The 27465-nt window shown below is 40.7% G+C and overlaps 1 protein-coding gene across 2 annotated transcripts in view; it reads left to right on the forward strand.

Annotated features, from left to right (window-relative positions):
• LOC109937686 (sodium-coupled neutral amino acid transporter 4-like) overlaps positions 1-20177 on the forward strand; it is a 41540-nt gene extending 21363 nt beyond the window's left edge. For both annotated transcript variants that reach the window (XM_048608015.1, XM_048608016.1), the window contains exons 9-17: positions 4345-4427; positions 5678-5736; positions 7527-7811; positions 7899-7978; positions 9196-9296; positions 9512-9636; positions 18253-18397; positions 18504-18601; positions 19314-20177. In XM_048608015.1, coding sequence (XP_048463972.1) covers positions 4345-4427; positions 5678-5736; positions 7527-7811; positions 7899-7978; positions 9196-9296; positions 9512-9636; positions 18253-18397; positions 18504-18601; positions 19314-19415 — 1078 coding nt within the window. In that variant the 3' untranslated portion in view covers positions 19416-20177. The remainder of the gene's footprint in view (positions 1-4344; positions 4428-5677; positions 5737-7526; positions 7812-7898; positions 7979-9195; positions 9297-9511; positions 9637-18252; positions 18398-18503; positions 18602-19313) is intronic.
• The last annotated feature ends 7288 nt before the right edge of the window (positions 20178-27465 follow it).

Raw genomic sequence — 27465 nt, forward strand, 5'->3', positions numbered from 1 at the left:
CAACTTTCCTGCTCCTCTGATGCTGCCTGGCCTGCTGTGTTCCTCCAGCTCCACACAGTGTTATTTCTGACTCCAGCATCTACAGTTCCTGCTATCTCTGTATAGAACATTAGTTGTGTTGAGAGTGAGTACTGGTCCCATACAACTTTCAGTTTCAAATTTTGACTAGCTTCTACCAAAGTTGATGATCAAAGTCTTTCCGTGGTTCTTGTTCATAATCACAAGCAAGGTTTCACAGCTCAGTTGCCTTCTGATGAAATCTTCTACCAGGAATTTTCCCAACAATTCCCCAACATAACTTCAGCAGGAGATTCTTGGTTTACATTTAGTTCCTTGGCTTCCCTCCATATATGCACCTGCTAATTTGGAAAAGCAGCCTCCCTGTCATTTTATCCTCTGAAAATTCCCAGTTGCTGCCTCTGTCTTGCCTGTCAGTTTCCATTGTGTGTTTCTTAGGAGTTTATTCAATAAAACACCAATTCCAGGAATCTGGTGGGCGGCTTGATTTAATGGAGAGGCTCAAACAGTGAATTCCTCAAACAATTACTATCTATAATAACATTATTTCGACTCTTATTTCAGTAGCATCAGCCTTAATGGTTTTTACATTTGCCAATCCTGACTGTGAGAATTTAATAAATTAGTCAGCAGTGAGAGGTTCTAGTCAAACCCCAACTGAGATTCATATGTGTGGACTTTGCATCATTAATTTGCTATTAGGACTTACAACTCTGGAAAGCTTTGAATTGCTCAGGTGGGTACTATTAGTGGAACGAAAACCATTTAAATTTAGGACAAGTATTATGAATATTGATTATTATACATTGTGTATGGGTTAGAATGCTGTTATTTTCCATAAGTACAATGTTTGATTAAAAATTTTATATTACAATATTCAGTTATAAGAATATTATCTACTCTCCAATTAAGACAAACAAGACTTGGTGGTGTTGCTCATAGTGAGGAGGGTAGTCTCAGGCTACAGTCTGATAACGATCAGCTGGTAAATTCGCCAGAGCAATGGCAGAGGGAATTTAATGTGAGGTAGGATTTTGGGGAGTCTAAATAGGGAAGGACATACACAATGAATGGCAGGTCCCTAGAGAGTTCTGAGGAACAAAGGGAACTTGGGGTGCTAAAGGTGTCAACATAGGTAGACAAGGTGGTGAAGTAGGGATATGGGATACTTGCCTTCATTAGCCAGGGCATAGAATATAGGTGCAAGGAAGCTTTGTTACAACTTTATACAACATTGGTTAGGTCACCGTTGGAGTACTGTGTGCAGTTCTGGTCGACACACTATTGGAAGGATGTGATTATACTGGAGAGGGTGCAGAAGAGATTCACCAGGATGTTGCCTCAGATGGAAAGTCTTAGTTATGAGGAGGGACTGTGCAGGCTGGGTTTGTTTTCCTTGGAGCAGAGGAGACTGAGGGGGTAGGGGGGTGGTGGTTCTGACTGAGGGATGCAAAATTTTGAGAGGCATTGACTTAGTAGGTCACGAGAATCTTTTCACAGTGGCAGATGTGTCTAAGATCAGAGGGCATAAGTTAAAGGTGGGGAGTAAATGTTTTCACAAGAGGTATGTGGGACATGCTGCCTGAGAGGGAGGTGGAGGCAGGTACTCTCACAATATGTAACAAGCATCTGGATAATACTTAAAATGGCAGGCCATACTAGGCTATGGGCAAAGTGCAGGTCAATGGGATTAGTGTAGGTTGGTGTTTGTTTGTGGGCATAGTCACGGTGGGCCGAAGGGCCTGATTCTATGCTGCATGATTCAATGACTCTATAAAATGGAAGAGACACAAGGAAAAGTTTTTGCTCAGAAGGTAGTGGATGGCTGGAATTCACTGCGCTGTTTGAGAGCAATCTGGATCTGCACCTAAAACACAGTAGCCTGCAAAACAACAGACCAGGTGCTAGAAAGTAGGATTGGAATAGGTGGCTGGTTTATTCTTCCAGCACACTCATGATGGCTTCAATGGCCTTTTCCAGTGCTGTAACTTTTCTGCTGTTCTATACGTGGAGACTGATAAGTTTCATGCATTGCATGAAGACGGTCCTGTTTGATTCCGCTGTTTTGTATGGCCAGGGATAGAACATTGGGAAATAGAATCCTAAGTGGGAGACTGGAAGCTGCAGTGATGTGAGCAGAGTCGATTTTATTTGATTTATTGTTGTCACATGTACTGAAATACAGTGAAAAGTGTTGTTTTGCATGCTTTACATTGCAGATTGTGCCATACAAAGTGTGGGAGGGTAGCAGAACAGAGTGCAGAGCATAGTGTGACAGCCACAGAGAAGGTGCAGAGAGAGATCAACATTTAACATTTGAGAGGTCCATTCAAAAGTCTGATAACAGCGGTGAAGAAGCTGTCCTTGAATCTGTTTGTACGTGTATTCAAACTTTTATATCTTCTGCCCAACGGAAGATGGTGGAAGAGACTATAACCGGTGTAGGAGGGGGTCTTTGAGTATGTTGGTTGCTTTCCTGAAGCAGTGAGAAATATAGATGGAGTCATTGGATGGAAGGTTGGTTTGCGTGATGGCATGGACTGTGTTCACGATTCTGTGGTCTTGGGCAGAGCAGTTGCTGTGGGTTTCTGTGCGTATTTATGGATAAGATGGCAGCAGCGGAGTAGGTAGCATGTGGGCTCCCTTGGCTGGGCTTGTCGCCTTCGTCTGTATTTTTTTCTTTTTCTTTTTCCTTTCTTCCCCTTTTCTTTTCTCCAACTTAACTGATAAAGGAAGCTCTTTGGCAGGAGGCAGCTTCGATGGGCTCCGGAACAGCAGTGGCGTCTTCAGAGGCAGCGTGGTTACAGTGTCAGTCAGCTCACCTGAGAAGCCTGGAGTCGGACACTTGCTTCCGCATGGAGTGGGCCCCTGGCATGGGCTGTAGCAGCAGAGAAGGAAATGTTGGACTTTCTCTTTTCTATTTTATTCTAAATTAATGTGAATGGTGCCTTCGTATAGCGACAGTACTCACTCTTCACTGTGTTATATATTGAATCCACATGACAACAAAGGATAATCTATTCTATGACACCATTCTATTAAAATCGATTAGAATTTCCTTAACCTCCTGAGCAAGTAGAGATGTTGTTGTGCCTTCTTGACCATCGCGTCGATGTGGATGGACCAGGACGGATTGTTGGTGATCGTCACTACCAGGGACTTGACTCTCTCGACCACCTCCACCTCAGCACCATTGATACAGACAGGGGTGTGCCCTCCACTCTGCTTCCTGAAGTCAATGACCAGCTCCTTAGTTTTGCTGACATTGATGAAGAGATTGTTGTCTTTACAACATGTCTCATCATTGTCTGAGATCTGCCCTACAACGGTGGTGTCATCAGCAAACATGTAAAGGAATTGGGGCAGAATTTGGCCACACACTTGTAAGTGTGTAGGGAGTACAGTAGGGGGCAGTTTGCACAGCCTTGTGGGGTACCGGTGTTGAGGATTATGGTGGAGGAGGTGTTGTCGCCTATCCTTACTGATTTGCGGTTTATGGGTCAGGAAGTCGAGGATCCAGTTACAGAGCGGGGAGCCGAGACCTAGGTCTCAGAGTTTGGAAATGAGTTTGTTTGGAATTGTGGTCTTGAAGGATGAGCTGTAGTCAATAAGTAGGAGCCTGATATAGGTATCCTTGTTATCCAGATGTTCCAGAGTTGAGTGTAGGGTCAGGGAGATGGTGTCTACTTTGGACCTATTGCACCGGTAGGCAAATTGCAAAGGATCAAGGCAATTTAGTAGGCTGGAGTTGATGTGAGCCATGACTAACATCTCAAAGCACTTCATAATTATGAAGGTCATTGAGGCACACTGCATAATGTTACTTTGCCACCTGGATGATGGTGGTCTTCTTGAAACGGTTGGGGGGTTGGTGGGGGAGAGGCAGGCTTCAGATCGAAGTAAGGAGCGTTAAAGATGTCTGCAAATACTCCAGGCAGCTCCGCACGCGATTTGAGTGCACAGCCAGGGACTCCACCTGGGCCAGTTGCCTTAGTTGTTGAGTTCAGACTAGAACAAGAGCAGAATCAAGCTATTGGCAGGCAGAGTGTACAACCCAGGATCTGACACAGTGCCATGCACCACAATGACCTATGTATGAATAAGGCAACACCCAGTTTCAAGTCGTAAATAGCAACCAAAATATTTAACCTGCGAAATTGTTATCTACTCTGAATACTTTTGTCATGGGATCTGTGCAGAGTGTTTTTATGTTGGCATTTGCGATGCATTCATGGAGGAAAGGTATAAAGCAATTTGAACTTGAAGCATGACAACATTGCTTGATCTTTTGCCTTGTTTTTGATGCAAATAAATTTTCTGTTCCAGAGTGTGGTATACAAATGGCAACTACCTTGTTGTACTTGTGTCGCTATGCATTATTCTGCCTCTCACATTTCTCAAGAATTTAGGTAGGTTATAACTCCTGTACAATATACCTGTATGGTCTCTGATTCTATTTCTGCAGTTTGTACTGACAGCACCAAATGGAATGCTAAATTAAACTAAATTAACTTGTGAGCACTGTGTTAACAGAATCTGATTTAAGTGTCTTTCTGAGATGTTGCGATTGAAATGAAGCATCAGAAAGAATAGGTCTCAAATAATTTAGAGAGGTCCCTTTTTTTATCCCAGGATTTCAAAATTACTGCTTCTCGTCTGTAAATACATGTTTAAAGTTAACTTTTGCATGTTGCTCTGCACACATTAACATTTTGTTGAGAATACAGACCTTGTTGTCCAATGATAGTACATAATAAAAGCACAGAAGTTGCACTTGTCCAGTTATTATAGTTTGTCCCAGTAGAAAGAAGTATCAAAATATATTTTGAAGCAGGGTCACTGGATTCTGTTGACTCTGCCTTCTCTCCACAGATGCTGCCAGACCTGCTGAGTTTCTCCAGCATCCACAGTCCTTTGATTTATTTTTGTGTATCAAAATATATTTTCAGTTTCAAGATCTGTTTTAACAAATTTGCAGCAATTATCAAGAGCATGGCAATAGGATTGCAGGCTCAGTCTCTGTTCTCTTGAAGAGAGAAGGCTGAGGGGGTGGGTTAATGGAGGTCTTTAAAAGATTTTGACAGTGTAAATACGGAGGGAGCACTTCTAACTTGTGGGAACAGGAAAATTAGCAGCAACCAGGTGAGGAATTCAGAAAAAGTTCTTTACTCAGTTTGTGGTGAGAATATGGAACTCACTACCACAATAGTTGAATAATTGAGGTAAATACAATAGATGCATCTAAGTAAAGGCTAAATATGATGTAGAGGTGCCGTTGTTGGACTGGGGTGAATATAGTCAGAAGTCACATGACACCAGGTTATAGTCCAACAGGCTTATTTGAAATCACAAGCTTTCGAAGCACTGCTCCTTCACCTTTGTAAGCTTAAGACTAAATAAGCATGAGCGAGAGGAGGGAATGGATGAGGATGGGTAGGAGAAGGTATGAATAAATGCTGTATGTTCTCTGTAATTCTATTTATATAACATAACCCATTGAACTTGCTCAGAAATGACTGATAATTTGTGTTATTTTAGTGGCATAATCACATTGTTCACTAACCATACACTCAGGCATTCTTTTTCAAATATGGTTGGTATTGTCATGGAAGCAATAAAAAAAAACTTCCAATCACTTATTTTGATTCTCCCTGTACAGGGTACCTTGGTTACACAAGTGGATTTTCTCTCTCTTGTATGGTTTTCTTCGTTTGTGTTGTAAGTATGCACTGAGTACCTTATACAGTAAACCAAGGCGAGTTATAGAATGGGCAGGTTCTCTTCTGGAAGCAGAGTGACAAGCAATCTGCCAATTCATGTCAGTTTAAGGTCTGTTCCAGAAGAGGCCCAGCCCTTTGTGATAGGGTATGTGATAAAAAGCAGGAATGTATAATAAAGGTCAAGTCACCATAATCCTACTGGACCCCCACAGGGTGGCTGTCTCATTACAGAGAGACAACTGGTGGACGTTTGACTTGAGGGGCACCATGATTCAGATGTGTAGAGAGATTGAGAAAGGGAGCCCTTCTCTGGCAACCTCAGCTATTGCAGGAATTGAACCCATGCTGTGGGTGTAACTCTGCATTGCAAACCAGCCATCCAGCCTACTGAGCTAACCGATCCTCAAAGCCTGCATCAACGGCAGCAAAATAGACGAGGCTCCTATAAATAGTGACCATAGGGAACAATAACTGCTGGAACGTGGAACTAATGTTGATTTAGTTTTTTAACAGTGCAGACCTAATGTGTCAAAGGACCTCTTCTGCACTGTATGGTTCTATGAAATCCTTGTGAATTGCAGTTTAGAACAATAGCATGCCAAGCTCAGTATAACTGTCTAGGTTCAATGTCTCCCACTCATAATTTGTAACCAGTTTTTCGGATGAACCGTGCCAGGCAGGAAAGAGGGTTTCTCCTTGCACTGGGATTCTCTGCCTGGAAGAGATTATCATGTAAACCATGGGAGACGTCTGCAGAAAGCACACTGTTTATCTGTCCCCGATGATAAAGGGGTTACACAAATGAATATTGCTATCCGGTATTCTGCGGAATTTTATCCACAGTGATAAGGGTGTTGAGCAGCTAGTCTGTGGACTAATTGAGACTGTCAGGTGATTCTATTCATAGAATCATAGAATCCCTACAGTGTGGCAGCAGGCCATTCAGCCCATCAAGTGCACAATGACCCTCTGAAGAGCATCCCACCCACACCCAACCCCAACCCCAACCCCAACCCTATCCTGCATTTCACACCATTGACACAATGGGCAATTTAGCACGGCCAATCGACCTGCACATTTTTGGACTATGGGAGGTAACCCAAGGGGAGAATGTGCAAACTCCGCACAGACAGTCGCCTGAGGCTGGAATAGAACCCGGGTCTCTGGTGCTGTGAGCCAGCAGTGCTAACCACTGTGCCACTAATGGGATTTAAGCTGTGGCAGTGGGTGTCAGGCCTTAGTGTTGCCTAATGGATTTATTGCCTGCTTGGGAAAGGAAGAGCTCCTGGCCAGGCACCCTCTGCCTAGTGGAAGCCTCCTGGTTCCAAGGTGGTTGCCCCTGCCCTGTGTCTTCCCTATTGCCACACTGTGATGAACCTGGCATCCCTGGCCCCATCACTGGAGCCTACCACCGTGTAATTACAGACCTACCTTCCCAGTGACCTCCTCCCATAGTCATAGAGGTCTACAGCACCAAAAAAGGCCCTTCAGCCCATCAGGTCCATACTGTTTAAAAACAATCACCTTGGTGGTTCATGCTTTGACACTGGCTACTTGAAATAATAGCTGAACTCAATCTGAAAATCGTTTCTGATCTAATCATCATTCCCAAACTGGTGGAGATGGGCTCATTCCTCCAATTTTTAGCCATGGCTACTGGCCCCCACATGTAATTCCATTTTTATTTGTAATACGGAGGATTGCTCCACACTTTAACTATATTTGTACTGTATATTTTAGCACAAAACATTCATACTTTAAAATAAACCTACTGAAATATTCTTCCAGGTCATATATAAGAAATTTCAGATTCCCTGCCCATTGCTTGGATTGGATCATCACTTAGGAAACTTCACAGCATTGACAAACACCACAGGCCACTGGATAACTGATTATCCAGTGATCCGTAACATAACCGCTGATCACGAACTGAACCTTATGACGCCCTACATTAATGGACACACAGCAGCAGAAGATGAAGATCATGCTCTCATCCGCACCAATGGGGTCAGTTACGAAGCCCATTTTGAAGCTAACATGTGTAAACCAAAATACCTGGTATTCAACTCACAGGTATGTCAGACTTTAACTATCATGAGGCAACAGTTCCTCTCTATGATTGTTCAGAACCTCATGAGGTTCTTTTCATTTCTCTTTCAGACAGCGTACACCATTCCCATTCTTGCCTTTTCGTTTGTGTGCCATCCTGAGGTACTTCCAATCTACAGTGAACTTAAAGGGTAGGAGCTTCTCACAGTCCTTTACCATTGCAATGAGTAAATATCCCTTACGAAAATGCAGGTTTAAATCCTGAAGGGAGGAGAGTCATAGAGATATACAGCATGGAAACAGACCCTTCAGTCCAACTCATCCATACCAACCAGATATCCTAAATAAATCTAGTCCCATTTGCCAGCATTTGGCCCATATCCCTCTCACCCCTTCCTAGTCATATACCCATCCAGATGCCTTTTAAATGTTGTAATTGTACCAGCTTCCACCACTTCCTCTGGCAGCTCATTCCATACACGCACCACCCTCTGCATGAAAAAGTTACCCCTTAGGTCCCTTTTAAATCTTTCCCCTCTCACCTTAAACCTATGCCCTCTAGTTTTGGACTCCCTTACCCTGGGGAAAAGACCTTGACTATCTTGAATACGTCCCCATGTTCTGTTCAAGAGAAAACTGAAGAAGTTATGGCTTCTTAATGTTAATTAATGGTGAGGTTATGGCCGAGTAATTATTATTGCTAGACTATTAATCTAGGAACTCAAGTAACCATCTGGGGCACTGGGTTTGTAATCCTCCCGTGGCAGATGGTGAAATACATATTCAATAAAAATCGGAAATTAAGAGTCTAATGATGACCATGAAAGTGATGTTGACTATTGGGGGAAAGCCCATCTGTTTCACTGATGTCCTTTAGGGAAGGAAATCTACCATCCTTACCACGTGACTCCAGTCCCACAGTAATGTGGTTAACTCTTAACTATCCTCTAGGCAATTCAGGTTGGCCAGTAGATGCTGGCCTGGCCAGTGATGCCCACACGAAGTGAATGAATCAAAAATATTTCCTTCATCTCCTATGAGGAGTTAGACCTTCATACAAAAACAATAACTGGAACTGGGAAAACTGAAACAGAAACTGAAAATGCTGAAATAGTCTGCAGTGATAGGGAGAGAGCAAATAAACTAATCTCAGAGTTAACCATCAGTCAGGTCTGATGAGTTCTGTTGAAAGATCTTTGACATGAAAAGGTTAACTTTCTCTCTCCATGGTAGCTGCCATACTGAGCATTTTCTGTTTTTTATACCACTTCACATGAGCAGTTCTGCCAACATATGTTCTGCAAGTGCCCAGGGAGGTCTTAGAATGGGGAATAAAATATATCTTTCACTGTGTTGGCAAGTCTGGCATGTAGACAATTTAAAAAAAACAACTCTGCTTACCTTTCAGTCGCTCTCAAAAGAAAATGCAACATGTGTCCAATGTGTCAATTGCTGCGATGTTCATCATGTACCTCCTGGCTGCTCTTTTTGGGTACCTGACCTTTTATGGTGAGTCAGAAAAGGAATGCTGACGCAAAATCTGCTGAATTTGATAATCCAATTTTTTTTTTAATTAACAAAGCATGCACCATCAATCTAGTGCTTCAATTAATGGAACTTGCAAAATGCCAACTACTGTAAGAAAGTGCCACTATTTGCTGCTCAGTTTATCTCTTTGCTTCCAAATTGTGACTGTGTGCTTTTTCCTATCTCCTCTGGTGCAGGACAAGTTGAAACAGAGCTGCTTCATACTTTCACAAAAGTATACCATTTTGATGTGTTACTGTTGTGCGTCCGTCTGGCTGTACTGATAGCAGTCACATTAACAGTACCCATTGTACTTTTCCCGGTGAGTAAGGGGAATGGCTCATGGTGACCCAACATTGAAGCCCAAATGACTATTTTTTGTTTTGTTACTTTTGGATGATTTTGACATTTTTGGCAGTTGTGGGGGGTGGGGATTGCTGGAGAGAAGAACCCATCCATTCATCGTCGCTGATAACGCTCAGCAAGGTGCCCCATCTTGTCAACATTGAAATTTGGAACGATTTCCAGGGAAGTTGAAGTTGGCAAATTCCTTCAAAATGTCCATCAGAACACGACATTTCTAAAGAATGTGTTCTCTGGGCTTGTAACCTTTAATAAAGTCCTCTCATCCCACAAGTTCTCAGTTCAAATCTAACCCAGGTCAGGAAAAATTGAGCTTGAACCGTGTGGTCCACAAACAAAGTTGGACAATTGCAGCAAAGTTGATACAGCAGAACACTGCATTCATGAGAGACAGGAGTGAAAAGTGGAAAATACAGCTTGGCACTCTTCAGTGAAGTAAAACTTCTGTCATTAGTTGTCTATCCCTATTCCGGACTCCGTAATTCCTAACCTTGACTCTAGTGGGAGAATGCTTACTTTTCCAGGCCCCTTCTCCAGGAAACTTTTTGGGCCTCCTCTCCACTCGGCTCCTCTCACCAAGCCCCCACTGTCCCCCTCCCTTCTCCCTTACCCTGAGTATCTAATAATGGCTGAATTTACAAACTACAGTGTGAGTTGGATGCAATAGTACGAACTGTTAACCTAGAAAATAATAGCATGTGTTCAGTAAGTTGTCCTATACCAAGGAAATTCATTGAAGTTTCTTCTTCACTGTGTAAACTTATGCGTTACTAGCTGTTAACATTTGAGTTGATATTACTTAATAACTATAATATGCAGTAGAAATCTTTTCTTAAATTAGAATATGAGGGATCAGGCTTATAATAAGAGATGTTTAAAGCTAAAGGAAGTTTGTGAAGTGTAAATGTTTTCAAAATATTCTTGAATACTTATAAAAATATGGCTTGACAATTAATTGTGTTTCGTTAAAATCTGCTGGGGTTTCTTGCCTTTCTGGTGACATGGAGGAGCCTCCATGGATTCCGAGCAGGTCCATTTTAATAAAGCCCGTTCTGGGAGCTTTGAAAAACTCACTCCCTTCACTAGCAGTGTATTTTCCCAGGGTCAGGCAGTGGTGGATTGAACCTCAAATTTGCAGCTTTCTTTATTCATTCACCGTTCTGACTCAGACTGTCCCCTCCCTCCAAAACAATTAACATCTTCAAACTGGCCAGAGCGTGAGGTGGTTCTGGACAGTTACATCTCATCTGTGTATCAGATCTAGCTTTCTGAAAAATAACATCAAGCATATTTTTATAAACCTTATTGAACCAATAATGAGTAGTAACATTGAAGAGCATTTTCCCTAGTGTGAAGCAAATAAATTGGATAAAATTGTGCTGTTCAGTTTACAAACTGAAACTGTTGGCAACAAGTGGTTGCTTGTTTTCTAGCAGCTGAATGTTTAAGGAAAAGAGAACATTAGCAAGGAAGCTTTTTATAATTGATTAATGACTAAATGAATCTGGCTGTTTGGGCCTGTCCTGACAGGTGTTTATGTGAGTTCTCACTCTGGTTTGATCCAACAGGTGTGAAGGGCACTGACTCTTCAAATCTCTTTCTTGCGCTTCTTGCCAGGGTCAGCCACGGTGGTGGCTTGTGTTTTTCATGCTGGCAGCTTCAACTTTCTGCTTTAGGCCTGCAGGCCAGCTCACTTCAGCTTGGGAATTCCGGGTAAGCCAAATAAGGCATCACAATCGTCCTCATTCTAGCAATCCCAGGTTTTCATAATGATGACAAGCCTATGTTACTGTTCACTCCACCTTGGATAAAACTCGTTGAACTTTTTATGATTTACTGACATCTGTCTCACTTTAAGTATACGTTAGCATTGCTAAACTGCAGCATTAAGGGCCTGTACTGCGCTGTAATGTTCTATGTTCTATGTTCTTTCTCCTGTTTGCTACGATGCTAGGTTAGGCTGAACATGTTTGATTTCAGGATCTCTAAAGTTTGAGATAGCAAGGACTGCAGATGCTGGAGTCAGAGATGACACAGTGTGGAGCTGGGTCTGAAGAAGGGTCCCGACCCGAAATGCCAGCTTTCCTGCTCCTCTGATGCTGCCTGGCCTGCTGTGTTCCTCCAGCTCCACACTGTGTTATCTCTAAAGTATGATTTTGTTCTTGATATTCAAATAAATTCTTTCAGAGTGGGTTTGTTAGTGTAAGCACCACTGTAAAGAAAAGAATTGCATTTTTATAATGCCATCTATTATCACGCTGACCAAATATGTTTTACAAATAATGGATGTCTTTAGAATTGTGGTCACTGGCATGTAGGTTAATTACAGAGTTAAATGCAGCATATAGATGGTGAGACCAAGAAAGAAATATTCTTGATCATAAGTATTACTTGCTGAGGAGGTAAAGTGTTTAAATGCAGGAAATATACTTCAATGATAAATGGTGTGTAGTGATATCATTAGAAAATGCAGTCAGACAGAATGAAATATATATAAATGTATTAGCAACAGGCAGCATAGCCTTGTGCGTGGGAAGTCCTGTCTCTCAAACTTGGTTTGTATTTTTTGAGGAAGCGACAAAGATGAGAGCAGGGAGATAGATATTGTCCACATGGACTTTAACAAGACTTTTGACAAGGTCCCTCATGGCGGGGAGAGGGTGAAGTCACATGGGATCTACAGTAAGCTGGTAAGATGGATACAGAACCGGCTATTTTCCTGACTGGAAATCCATGACCAATGGTGTGCTGCGAGGATCAGAGCTGGAATCCTTGTTGTTTGTAGTGTAGAATATAAAAATTGACAAGTCATGTTGCAGCCAATAGGACTTCAGTACAGCCACATTTGGAATATTGCGACCAGTTCTGGTTACCACACTACGAGAGGGACTATCAAACAGTTTACCAGGATGTTGCCTGGTTTGAAGTGTATTAGCTATGAGGAGAGATTGGAGAAACTTGCTTTGCTTTCACTTAAATGTTGAAGGATGAGGTGTGACCTGATTGTAATTTTATAAACTTCTGAGAGGCATGGATAGTCTGTTTTTTTTTCCCAGAATATAAATGTTAATTACTCGTGGACATAGGTTTAAGGTAAAAGGGAAAAGATTTAGAGGAGATGTGAGGGAAGTTGTTTTTTACACAAAGAGTGATAAGTGCCTGAAATATGTTTCGGAGGAGGTGGTAGAAGCAGATACAATAGCAAAGTTTAAGAGACATTTAAGAGATAGAAGAATAGGCGGGGTTTAGAGAGATATGTACCACATTCGAGTCAAAAGGATTTTAGTTTAGATAGGTGTCATGTGTCACTGCAGGCTTGATGGGCTAAAGGGTCTGTTCCTGTTCTGTACTGTTCTTTATTCTTTAAGTAGCTTAGACTTCATAAATCATTACTTTTCAGACGTTTCTAAAAGCCACGATATTTGGAGAGTCCTTGGATATTCCTCTTCCTTTCACATTCTTAAAACAAATCACAATTTGAGAGAACGCCTCTAGCCTTGCAGACATTCATCATGTTCCATTCTAGTTACTTGTCTCCTGGTCAGTTACTGTGGGATTAGCAAAACCATGTAGCCATTAAAAGCCCTATTTGTTTGTGGACTGGCCAGAAGTAACACATTATCCTGCATCCTTGATTCAAATCCTGCCAAAGCGGATGGGATGGAAGTTGCTTCAGGTGGTGAGGCAGTGTGTATATGAAATAGATTTGAGTGTTAATGAACTGTAACTTTGGAACAATGCTGTAATATCACCCCAAGAATATAACATGGCTAGTGTGGGAAACACAGGAATTCCTATTCCAAGTACTCTACTGATGTTGAATTGAGCAGAAGGATTACACAGCTCTGCTACACATAACTTAGGGCAGCTTTACAAAGAAAAGCATTTAATTTTCTCAACACTGACAAAATAAAGGTGCTTTTGATTAACTAACCTTCATTTATAATTTGCTTTAATTTATTTGCAAAATCCATCCATAATCCTAGAAATAAATATGTTCAGCCTAATGGGAATGACATCTGTATGAACTTTCTAATCTTAATTCTACAATGACCTTTAATGAAACAAATTAAACTGATATTGGTACTGTTAATTATCCCATTTGCATGATAACAGAATCAACTTGCTTTGGAATAATTCATTCAAAATAGAAAAGACTAGCATCTGATAAGGGGTCTTGTCGTGGACAAAGATTAAAATGTGTGTGACAACAGTACCACAAGGTGAACCTTTAGCAATCTGGACCATTATATAATGTTTTGTTCGTGCAGACTTTAACTTTTACCAGAAGGCTCCTTCATTACCTACTGTCACATGATCTGCGAAGACGATGTTATAGATCTTTTTGCTGTAGGATCTGAGATCTTATTAGTGAGAGTGGTTCTTCCAATTGGGGCTTATAAGGCAGAATGTGGAGTGAGTTTAACTGTAATGTTTCTCAGAACCATTGCAGTTCTATCACAAAATCGGATCATTTTAAGATGTTATTGACTGCCCTCATCTTTGAAACATTGCTTACTAGCCTACTCTCCTGTTCCTTATAACAACCATCCCTTATACACTTTTTCAGATGTTTCTTCAAAAAGCATTACACTGAGCTAGTAGACTAGCAAGTCAGATTGTGACCTAAATAGTCTTTAAGGATTTAAACATAAAATAGGTAATAAACTACTGGCATGGCCTGCTGTCATTTACTTAAAAAAATTGGAAATTGCAAAATTGCAACAATAATTAAATCAATGTTTTGTTGTAGCACACTTTGTCAGAAAAAGCTGATAGTATTTCAGGATAAGTTCGCTGAAGCTTTCCTTGAATTCTGCCTTTTCTTCATTGCCAGAAGAACTCTGTTCTCACACCATGTCACATGATTCACGAGAACAACCAGTTCTGAGTGGGCATCGTCTTGAGTTTAATTAGGAGAAATACAGGCTTCATAAAGCAACAACCACCTAGGATAAAGTAATACCTTTACCGAGTAATGTCTGTATGCAGCAGAGAAATTGGAACCAGATGTTTAAATGGATGATGAGAGTTAGGAGTTAGGAGAGATAACTAGAAGCATGGATGATAAAAGGATATTTTGTGATATAGACTTTTATAGTCAAGGGAAGCTCTAAGGTGCTGAGGGTGAGAAAGGGAATTTTACAACTAAATGCTTTGGAACAGGGAAGATATGTCCAGAAGTACAACATGAGAGGGCAGAAGCTGGGACGAGAAGCTGTTCAATGTTTGGAGAGTCTGAAACCAAGGAAATTTTTTGAGGGGTCACTTGGGGTCCAAGATAAAAATTGGTTGTGATGTGGTGAGCTGCACTGAAAGGGGAAGCATAGTTTTAGACAAGTTAGAGATTATGAAGTGAAAATAAAAATGCTGGAGGTCACAGCGGATCAGGCAGCATCCATGGAGAGAAAGTAAACTGATGTTTCAAACCTACACGACTCTTCATCGAGCTTGTTTCATGAGTGGATCAATTGGAGCAGTTGAGGAGAAAAAACAAATGTGTGGGTAAGAACAGACCTGGTTGATAACACAGAGGTGGAAACAAGACGGCGAATGGGTAGAGGATTGGATTCTGTGGCGGTCTGATACTGAGGTTGACTTGGGTAAGCAGCAAAGCCTGAGGGGCTGTCAGCAGCAAAGACTGAATGGCAGCTCAAGTCTGAATAAAATGGTTTCCGTCTTCTCACCCTCGGTGAGAGAGGAGTAGTTGCCACAAATGGAGTTCTGGTCCTGTCCACAAATTTATGTCATGCAGCAAGGGCAGACAGGATGGTGGAAAGGGCAAGCTAGATGATTACAATGGGCTTGTGGAAACTGACTCCAAACAAAGAGCAATTTGAAAGTGAAGAAATGAAGGAGGCCAAGGAACTTCGAGCACTCGAGGAGGGGCAGAGAGAAAATGTTTGTATTTCACTGGCTATAATTGGACAGGTAACAGCAGAAGACACACGAAGAGGTTTAGCAGAAGTGGGCTATGAAGGAGAGACAGTTAAACACTTTGGGGAAGCAATGAATGATACTGAAATACTATAGGCCACAAAGGATGCATTGATTTTAAATGGGATATTGTTGGAGTGGTGAGTTCATCATTGGGAAATGCCAATACTTTTGAGGGGGTTGGGGTTAAAATGGAAGATTCAAATCTACTGCAGAGTTCTTGTTTATTCAGTCATGCTTCTACAGTTTTCAACAGTAAACCATTTTTCTAACTCAGTTGTATCTGAATAAGAAGGGCAATTTTAGGTTTTCAGTTGTAAAACAATTGTGTTGAAGTTGCAAAAGAGGTACATTAACATATAAACTGCTCAAAAGGTTAGAATGAAATTTGGTAGTGTGCTACTCTAACAAGAGAATTACCTGGCTAGAATTATTAAAATGGAGAAACATCATCATTATGCAACAATGTTTAGCCATCTTTTTCGTAATTTACATTCAAAACGAGAGCAACAGTTAGTGAATACCATCGAGTCTGTCCTTAGAGGAGTCAAAAAGTTTGTAAGCAACTTTTTTGTGCTTGCAATTTTATATATAAAGGATGCTATTTATTCTAAAGGGCACTAGTTATCCCAAAACAAAATACTTCATTTTTACCACCATAGCCTTCAACAGACAAAAATGTCTTCTCAGTCCGCATTGAGATATTTTCCTTTATGCCAGCAGCTACTGCTGTACTTAAATTATTTTGCGCTGTGTATTCCTGTGTATTCATTACAACTGATTCATTCCACTGCTTCAGACTTCACATTGGTATTCCTATTAGGTGGTTCAAATAAAGTTCAGTGCTATCTTTACGCTGCATACAAGGCTTTATTTAGTCTCCTAATCTGCACAAGTGGGGAAACCTGTCACTCACAATTTTAACTTTTTTTTATTTACTTAAAGCCAGGTATGCTGTCAAATCTCTCAGTATCCCATTCTCTTATTAATCAGCTACAAAACCACTGAACAATGGGTTTGGTATCTTCCCTTCTGAAATTTTGTGGCTATTCTCCTGCCATACCTCCACTGAGAGATCAGGAGAGTGCCTACAGAATTTTAGGATACACAATACTCCACAATCCCTTTGATGCTTATCTGAAATAAATGTTCAGATCCAGGAAATAGCACTTCTGTCAATTATGAAAGACAACTTTGTTACACAGATATTCCACCAGTGGGCACTCTGGGGCCTCCTTCAAAAATTACAGCAAGACCATTTAGAAGGGAGACACACATTTTCAAATTGTAGTCGAAATTTGGAACTGTCTTTCACAACAATAATTAACACAACATAAGTTGTTAACTTTAAAACCTAAGATTGATTTTTATTTTGTTAGCCAGAAGTGTTCTGCGATATGGAATAAAGACAAATATAGGGAGTTAGATCACCAATCAGCCATGACCTTATTGAATGGTGGAGCACATTCCAAGGAGTAGATGACATATTCCTGCCCCAATGCATTCACTTTCACTAAAAGCATGAATACTTCTGCCACTATGATCTTTTCATGAAACCTGTGGAATATGACCGTTGTTTTTAGATTTTAGATGCTCTTGCAGTCTCATGATATAAACTAGAATCAGAAGCAGGGCATTCAGCCCTTCAAACTGCTGTACCATTCAGGATCATCAAAGTTGATCATTCAGCTCAATACCCATTCCCGCTTTTTCCCCATACCCTTTGTTCCCTTTAGCTCTGAGAACTATATCTAACTTCTTGAAAACGTTCAATGTTTTGGCCTCAACTGCTTTCTGTGGCAAAGTATTCCACAGGCTCACCACTCTCTCAGTGAAGAAATTTCTCCTCACCTCAATCCCATTTGGCCTATCTCATATCTTTAGGCTGTGACCCCAGTTCTGAATTCCCCAGTCATCAGGAACATCCTTACTGATTTACCCTATAAGTCCTATTTGAATTTTATAGTTTCTAAACTCCAGTGAATGAAGTCCTAACTGATCCAGCCGCTCTTTGTATTCAGTCTTGCCGTCCCAGGAATCAGTCTGGTAAACCTTTGTATCATTCCCTCCATAGCCAGAACATCTTTCTTCAGATGAGGAGACCAATACTCCAGTTGGTTTCATCAAGGCACTGTACAATTGCAGCAACACATCCCTGCTCCTGTACTCTAATCCTATCGCTATGAAGGCCATTTGTCGTCTTCACCTATGTTCACTTTCATTTGGGTTACACCCAGGTCTATTGCAGCTTCCAATTTCCCAATCTATTGCCATTCAGATAATAACTTGCCTTCCTGTTTTTGCTACAGAAGTAGATAACCTCCTACTCATTTAATGGCTTACATGCTAAAAGCATCGAGGCAAAGTTGCATTCAGTATGCCAAGTCTGATTTTATTTAGGAAAGGTTTCCTTTGAATGTTTTAAATAAGTGCAGGAAATTTTGCATCGTCATGTTTCTGACACTGAAAATGAACTAGTGTAGATCAGAAATGCAGTACTGCAAAATTTTTATTCTTCTGTTACAAGGCCAACAGAACCCAAACCCTAAGCCTATTTTTAGGGATGTGGGTGAGCGGCGATGTTACATTGTTTGCAAAATGTTTGAAACATTTTGCTCATCATATTTCATCTCTACAGATCCGAACATCGATTCAGGAACTGATATGTCCAAGACGGTCCTTCAACTGGATACGACATATTGTAATTGGAGCAATCCTGCTAATTTTAGACAACCTTCTTGTGATATTTGTTCCAAACATTCGGGATATTTTTGGGTTTATAGGTAAGCTCATGGGTACTGCTACGTGACTAGTGCTATGTTATTGCATTTTATCAGATGTGAAGCGTGAAGACATTTAATTTTGATTTTTTTTTGGCCTGTGTTCTAGGTGCATCTGCAGCTACAATGCTTATCTTCATACTCCCTTCAGCCTGTTACATCAGACTCGTGAAAAAAGAATCAATGAAATCCATGCAAAAGATTGGGGTCAGTAAATGATACCAACCGAAATAGTTTATGATGAATTTGTTAGGGTAACTTTGAAAGTCATGAGTTGTACAGACCAATATTTCAACACCTAGGAGCACATTTTCAAAATTTATGACCGTAATTTAACTTCATACCTCACTCACTGTAGCTGGGTAATACGCCAAATTCCTCCTTCACTCCCTGAGATAGCAGTGATTTAATGTCCACAGAATGCAGAAATGTGTAACGTCTCTTCTAGATCTTGAAGGATCTTAAAGAAACACATCCTTTAAGAGCGTAAGATATAGGAGCTGAATTAGGTTATTCGGCCCATTGAGTCTGCTCCAGCATTCTGATATGTTTCTCAACCTCATTCTCCTGTCTTCTCCCTGTTTATCCTTGATCCCCTTACTATTTAAGATCCTATCTAACTCTTTCTTAAATACACTTGGCCTCTGCAGCCTTCTGTAGTTTTTACTTGCCAGATGACGAATTGCTAAAGTGATGAAGCCCCTCCTATCATTGAGGTTGGAGATTCCTGTATCGATTCCCAAGTCTTGTACTAGTTTCTAAAATATTTCATTAGTTGGGAATCCCACAATAGTTTCTCATTTTGTGTTGAAATGTACAATCACTATTGGCACTTGAACGAATGAATAGCCGTTTTTAGGTCTAAGTTGCAAAAATTTATTAAATGTTAATTTCTTTTTCTGTGCCTCATGTTTTCCAGGCTATGATTTTCCTTATCATCGGCATAATCTTTATGATTGGAAGCATGACTCTTATCGTCATTGACTGGATTCACAACCCACCCAGTTCAGGTGGCCATTAACAAGGACAATCAATGCTTCTGCATAGAAACACCGGTTTCTGCATCTAACAAACCACTCCAATGGGCAGAAACAGTGGGAGTCAGATGCCATTCCTCTTCCTTTTTAAAACAGCATGAATCCAGAGATTTGAGCTGATGAGGAGTTAACAACTAGATGTAGATAACTGAAGATCAGCTCTTGCAAAGGATTGTTTCGGTTCAGCATTAAATCTCCTTGGACTTGAAAGAAAAATATTCCGAATCATAGGATGTGCTGTGAATAAAGGCACAATAGAACAATACTTCAGACAAAGTGCGCTTTAACTGCTGACTGTAGTAAATTTAGGAAAATGTGTACCTGTTGCTGAAACATTGGAAACCTTTCGTCTTTGAGGTTGTACATAGTTTTCAAATATTACACCAAGCATGCGTATGCATTTTCTAACTTATAAAACATGTCTGTTAGAGTTAGCCTCATCTTTTTAGACATAGAAGTTGCATCTAGCTGCTACAGTGTACTGAGCTGCTGAAGTAAAAGCATCCTCCTTTTTTTTAACAGCTTGATTAAACTGTTGTTCGTTAGAAAGTTTTGCAAGTCTGGAGTAAAGGTCCAGACCCTTATCTTGACCTCCCTCTTGTCCTCCTCCAAACCCTCGTTCCTACCAATTACAGAGTCTGGAATTAGGATCATAGCATCCCTACAGTGTGGAAGCAGGCCACTCAGCCCATTGCGTCAACACTGACCCTGCGAAGAGCATCCCGCCCGGACCTACCAGCCACTAATGTATCCCTGCATTTCCCACAGCTAATCCACCTAAACTATGTATCCCTGGACACTACAAGCAATTTAACATGGCCAATCCACCTAACCTACTTATCTTTGGACTGTAGGAGGAAACCAGAGCGCCTAGAGGAATCCCACGCAGACACTGGGAGAACGTGCAAACTCCACAGAGACAGTCACCCCATTGGGTGGAATTGAACCCAGCTTCCTGGCACTGTGAGGCAGCAGTGCTAACCACTGAACCACTGGACTAGTCATCTAGAGTGATGAATAGCCTTTTACAAATGAAAGGAGCATAAGATTTGGTATAAAATTATGCCTCGTATGTTACCTGATTCGAACTAATTAATCTTATTTCATTCTAACTTTTAATCTGCAAAGATATGCAATATGTCAGGAATCTTTAATTCACTGGGTTATTAGTAGAATGTATACATTTTTACTCTCACAAAGGTGGAAGATTCATATCAATCTGAAGCTTTGGATCATTTCACAGGACCCAGCCAAGTAAATAAGCTATTGCCTTGCCTCGCCAACATGTATAAATTGCTATTTTTCTAACATTTCAAGGTTATATCTCTTATGTTGCTTTGCAAATACTCTTAAAATTGCAGAACAATTGTTGTTTGAATAATAGCTTTGTCTTCCAAGCATAAATAGAAAGGTGTGAGAGGGCGAAATGGTTTTAAAAGCAAACTACATTGTTAAACTAGCACCAGGTACTGAGAATGTTATACTGCAGGCATTAATGATTTCATCAATGTGTATAATTTTTTATGAGCTGATATTTTTTGGAATTAAAATGTAAAGTTGTTTTTCTGTTACTTTTTTTAAAAATCTCTAGAATTATCAATGAATCAGATTTAGTTTTAAACTAGCCTCTCCTTGGCATTTGTAGTCTTAATTGTAAAGTTGTCCTGCACTACAATACAATATCTTACTCATTTGCACAGTACCTTTTGACTTCTGAATTAGTCGCCCAGAAGTTCCTCTGATCTACTATGATTAACATTTAGCAATTGATGTGCTTTGAAAACAGCATTTTAAAAGATAATGACATAGGGAAAAAAGGAAATCTTGCTTCCTGAGCTTGATAATGCTTTGAAGTTTTGATATCCCAAAAAAATTTGTGTGAATTTTGACACTCTGGAATTTCAAAACTAGTTTGTATCTTTTCTGCATTATTCTACAAACATGTTTGTATTGTAATAAGGGCTTGTGGTCACTCTGATGGACAAGAAATGCTCAGCAAAGGTATTTGTATTTAACTAGCCAAAGTGGAACCTTATTTATAGATCTAGGTATGTGTGCAAGTGGATTTTCCAATGATGTGATTTGTTCTTGTTTGAGTGTTTTTGATTACTCAAATGGTGTCTTCACTTGAGTATTTTATGCACTGTAAATCAGGAACCCCCTGGTAAACTTTTGTAAGCTTTTGATGCCTGGTGAAACAGTCAATCTCTACAACATGAGAGACTTTTTTTTTTGCACATGCATTTAATCAAATGGTTTGTGATGGCTTCAGAGTCGCCTTTGCTGGTGCTAAGGAAGGAAATTCCACGGGTAGAAGATTTAAGGGGAAAAGTTAAAATGTCCTCAGCAAAATGAAGGCATCCCTATGAGCACTGGAAGTCTAAGGCCAGATGCGCAGAATTATTGATGACACCTCAGAAAAAAACAATACTTCACTCCACCAACGTCTCCTTGGTATTGGACCTAATGGATGTCAGAATTTAGGACTCCGTGGCACTGAGTCACCCGACTCACTCCTATGTATTTGCATTTGTCCTTGATGGGTCATTTCTGTGGTCCTAAGGAAAACAGACAGTAAGCCGTACGATACTTGGACAATAAGCACTTGACCTAGTGGGAGAGACATGCATAATAGACCCAGGAGTATTCAAACAACATTAAAGAGCCTGATGAACAGATTACCTTGAAGATCTTTTATGGATATTCTTCAATCAGCATTGGTAAGTTTGCCATAAAATGACAATTGACTACTTTGATTTTCTTTCCAAATTTAAAATAAATTTCATATTACCGTTTTCAATAAAGCTGATTGTCCATTGACCTGTCAATGTCTTACCATGATTCATTTGGAGTGGTGATCAGTTCTGTTTTGTTTTATGATATAAATTATGTAGAGTATTCATGAAGTGGCTCATATTTTTGTACAATCTTGTGAAGCTGCTGTGGCAATATAGAAATTATGTTCTGGTTTATTGAAAACCTGTATAACCTTTCTGACTTATTATTACTGGAAAGACAGGCTTAGGCTTTTTTTGTAACAAGAAATATTGAGAAAATGCATAATGTCTAATAAAGCTGCATAAAGATATTTTTCTTTTTTTGTGCTGAATTTATGAGTTATCTTTCTGAACCACGGATAACAAGTTGTAAATGAATTAAAATACAACTTGGCAAAGTATATCTGTTTCACCTAATGTGAGGCAAACAAATCTAGGTAATAACAAGGGGAGGTGACGGTCTAGGGGTATAATCGCTTTAACTGTTAATCCAAAACTTCTGGGGACCTGGGTTCAAATCCTGCCACAAACGGTAGAATTTGAATTCAATAATAATCTGGAATTAAGAGTTGAATGATGACAATGAAACCATTGCCAATTGTTGGGAAAACCCATCTAGTTCACTAATGTCGTTCAGCGAAGGAAATCTGCCATCCTCACCTGGCCTGGCCTACATCTGACTCCAAATCTCACCTGCCCTCTGAAATAGCCGAGCAAGCCACTCAATTCAAAGGCAACTAAGGATGGGCAATAAATACTGACTAGCCAGCAATGCCTATATCCCACAAGTGAATAAAAGAAAAAAAGTTTCAACAAAATATGCTGACAAACCCCTTGTGGGTAGGAATGAATGGATCAGTTGATTAGATTAGGTTGCCAAATCCAGTTGAGCATATTCCTGACAGCCTCATCAAACACCTTCTGCCACCAGATCCAATCCACATCTAACAATATCTTTTCCCTCATCTCTCACTTCTTCCCATTTTACGTAGTAATCACCATAATGCTGGTTAATCACCTTTCTCCATTGCCCCCAGTTACCCATTTCTCTACTAATCTCAATGTATTTAAGTTTTTATTTTGCTCCCACATCTTTCCATCTGTCCTTAGACCTTTATCTTGCCCTTCTTCCTCATTATCTCATCTTCATCACATGCCCCATCACAGGTACTCTCTGTGTCCCTGCAACAGAGCACCATCTTACCTCAACCTCTTCCCAGCCACTTTCTTAAGAGCTCCCACAGTCTTCATTGACCCTCTTCTCCCACCTCCACCAACACATGCCTGATCTTCCCCTTTCTTGTAACTTTGCACATCCCTTCAATGTATCGCATTCGAATCCAATCATTGATCGCCACTTCCAGATTTTGGCTAAATTTCTGCCATTCTCACAATTGACTTATAGGCTTTTCCTTCCAGTTTCTTTAGTACATTTCTGTCACACAACACACCAAAGAACTTCCAGTTTCACCAACCAGACCTTAAATGCTTATTCATTTTATCCCTATCTTCAATAATTTTATTATGAATAAACAAACATGGTCAATAGAATAGTATCCTCTGCCTAGTTGGCTGTAACCATCCAAATATAATTATTTGATCTAGCTCTTTATGAGGCCACCCAACAAAACCCACACAAATTGGCAATAACACACATATAGCCATAACATTTTCAAGGACAGGACGCCTTAGGCCCAATGTGCTTATACCTCCTCTTGAAGCGATATCAGATTAGTCCCAATCTCTGCTCATTCTCCAATGTATAACCAATCCCCTTCTGAAATTTATTACTCAATCCATTTCCATCTATGATATCTAGACCATAATCTGCATAAAAAGAAAAAAAATTCTCCTTGTCTCCCCTCAGATTAATTTTGTCAATTTCATTTTTATTTATCTTTCCTGTGGAATTTTATCAAATGTCTTATAGAAGTCCATATACAGAATATTCATAGACATTCCATAGGTAAAGGTTGATATTGAGAAGCCACATGTTAATTATGCTTGATTATATGCAGGTAGTGGGCATAAAGTGGAAATTCTTAGCATAGAATCCCTACAGTGTGGAAACAGGCCCTTCGGCCCAACAAGTCCACACTGACCCTTGGAGCATCCCACTCAGACCTATGCCCCAAAACCCACCTAATCTACACATCCCTGGGCACTATGGGCAGTTTAGCATGGCCAATCCACCCTAACCTGCACATCTTTGGACTGCGAGAGGAAACCAGAGCACCCGGAGTAAACCCACACAGACACGGGGAGAATGTGCAAACTCCATACAGACAGTTGCCTGAGGGTGGAATGTGAACCCAGATCCCTGGCGCTGTGAGGCAGTAGTGCTAACCATTGAGCCACCGTAACACCCCAAATTCTTGAGGTGCCATGCAAAAAACACAGATTAAAACTCATTGTCAGGTTAGGAGGTGTCTGCTTGTATTGTGTAACTCAATAAATAAAACAATGTGTAAATATTGGCTCTGTTTCTATTCTTCACCGTAGAGTCATAGAATCATACAGTACGGAAACAGATCCTTCAGTCTGACCAGTCCATGCTGAACATAATCCCAAACTAAACTAGTGCCACCTGGCCCATATCCCTCCAAACTTTTCCTATTCATGTACTTATTCAAATGTCTTTTAAGCATTGTAATGGTACCCACATCCACTAGTTAACTGAAGGAGAAAGTCAAACCTACAATTAGGTTAGCAAAGAATTACGATGCTTTAAAATGCCGCCACAGAAGTGAATTTTATGGACACTTCTGGGGGAGATGGGCTGGAAGAGATTTAGACTACAGATCTAATATCAGAATAGAAAGTGGCTGGAGAATCTCAGCAGTTCTAGCAGCATCTGTGGACAGAGGAGCAGAGTTAACATTTTGAGTTCCAATATGACTCTTTGTAATTGAAAAGGACTAGAAAAGTGATTGGGTTCATACTCTAGAAAAAAAGGGAGAGGTGGAACAGATGATAGAGGTGCCGCAAAACGAAGACAAAGGGAGCGCTAATGATACAGATGAAGAGTAGGTGTTAATAGCAGAAACTAGGTCACATCAACTGAGAGCAAACCCATGCAAAGGAAACATTGGTATCGCTAAGGGGAAAGGGGTTAATTAAAATAGAGGACAGAATTCATCACCTGATGTTGAGCTATGAAAGGTGTAAATTCCCTGATCTGAAAATGAAATAATGTTCCTAATAGAGAGCTGGTTCTTAACGAAGTAAAATTAAACAAGTTAATGATTAATGAAAATGCTGCAAGTGTTCACTATTTGTTCGCCACTGACAAATGGTTGTGCCAAGTAAAGAGAGGGGGAAGCTAAATGTTCCAGTGGATTTTCATACTGAAGGCATAGATCTCCCTGAATTCATCTGGCACAATCAATCATATTGCCAGTTTGTTTTTGATAAGACAGAGCCGACCAATCTGCAGCCAATGACGTGAACCAATGGATTTATTTTAGTTTCTGCGATGCAGAGTGCCGACTCAGTACTCCATGTATCATTTTACAGCCAGTGATGACATCCATGGAGATTTTCAACACTTAAGCTGCATAATCACAGCTGAAGGGTAACATAAAACCAAACATTTACTCACAGCTAGTGACGAGACACTGAAAAAGGTCAAAGGTCGAAGCATCCACAGTTCTTTTGGTTTTTAATTAGAAAATACTTGAAGTTGTTTGTGGAATAAAGCTCCTGTTGCGTTGATGCTGTGAACAAACACTGCAACATTGCTTTGCATTTTAGAGACTGCACAAGAGAAACATCTCTTGATTGTGATGGGGGCAGGTTTGCAAATATAAACAGGGTGTGGACAATTCAGGTCACACCATCCATATGCCAAAAAGAAAATACTTGAAGAGATAAGCAGAAATTGCTGGAAAAGCTCAGCAGGTCTGGCAGCATCTGTGGAGAGAAATCAGAGTTAATGTTTCAGGTCCAGTGACCCTTCCTCAGATTTACAGCATCCACAGTTCTTTTGGTTCTTAATTAGAAAATACTCGAATATGTTTGTGGAATAAAATAATCTGCAGGGTTGTCTAACAAACCAATACTACTTCACTTTAAATAACTTAGTTAGTCTTCACATTACAGCCCAGAAGTGCTGACACTGACTTTTGTGGATTTAATGCATGAACAGGTAAAAAACAAACTCAACTTTTTATGTTCATTGAGGGAGAAATAATCTTTTCAAATATTCACTTCATGTGCTATGTACTGTAAAAGACAAACTAGCCTTGCTTTTCTGTCAACTTTGGCTCAATCATGGGATCCCTACAGCATGGAAACAGGCTACTTGGCCCAATGAGTCCATACCACACCTCCAAAGAGCATCCCATGCAGACCCATCCCCCTGTAACCCTATATTTCCCATGGCCAACTTACACATCCTTGGACACTATGGGCAATTTAGCACGGCCAATTCACCTAGCCTGCACATCTTTGGACTGTGGGAGGAAACCTGCACAGACACAGGTAGAACGTGCCAACTCCACACAGACAGGTACCCAAGGGTAGAATTGAACCTGGGTCCCTGGTGCTGTGAGGCAGCAGTGCTAACCACTGAGCCACTGTCTTGTGACTTTAGCTCAATGATATCACAGTATTGCCTGGTTGAGCCACATATGGGATGGCACTGTGATCTGTAAGATCAGTGGATTAGCCCTGGGAAATGCAAGGTCACAGAGATGGGGTAGTAGGGTGAGTCAGGTTCGGATGCTCTTCAAAGAGTCAGTGTGGATTTAATGGGCTGAATGGCCTGTTTCCACACTGTAGGGATTCTATGAATACAAGTAAACAAAGTCATAAAAAAGGCGTATAGCACATTTCCCTTCATCATTTGGGGCACTGGATAGAAAAGTTGGCAGGTCATTTTGCAGCTGTACAAAACTTTTGTTAGGCCACATCTGAAGTATTGTGCGCTGTTCTGGTCACCTTGCTATAGGAAGGATGCAGAGGTTTTGCAGAGGGTGCAAAAGAGGTTTACTAGGATTTTGGAGATAGCAGGAACTGCAGATGCTGGAGAATCTGAGATAACAAGGTGTAGAGCTGGATGAACACAGCAGGCCAAGCAGCATCAGAGGAGCAGGAAAGCTGACGTTTCGGGCCTAGACCCTTCTTCAGAAATGGGGGAGGGGAAGGGGGTTCTGAAATAAATAGGGAGAGAGGGGGAGGCAGATAGAAGATGGATAGAGGAGAAGATAGGTGGAGAGGAGACAGACAGGTCAAGGAGGCGGGGATGGAGCCAGTA

Source organism: Rhincodon typus, chromosome 18, assembly GCF_021869965.1.
Source record: "Rhincodon typus isolate 14 chromosome 18, sRhiTyp1.1, whole genome shotgun sequence".
Lineage (NCBI taxonomy): Eukaryota > Metazoa > Chordata > Chondrichthyes > Orectolobiformes > Rhincodontidae > Rhincodon > Rhincodon typus.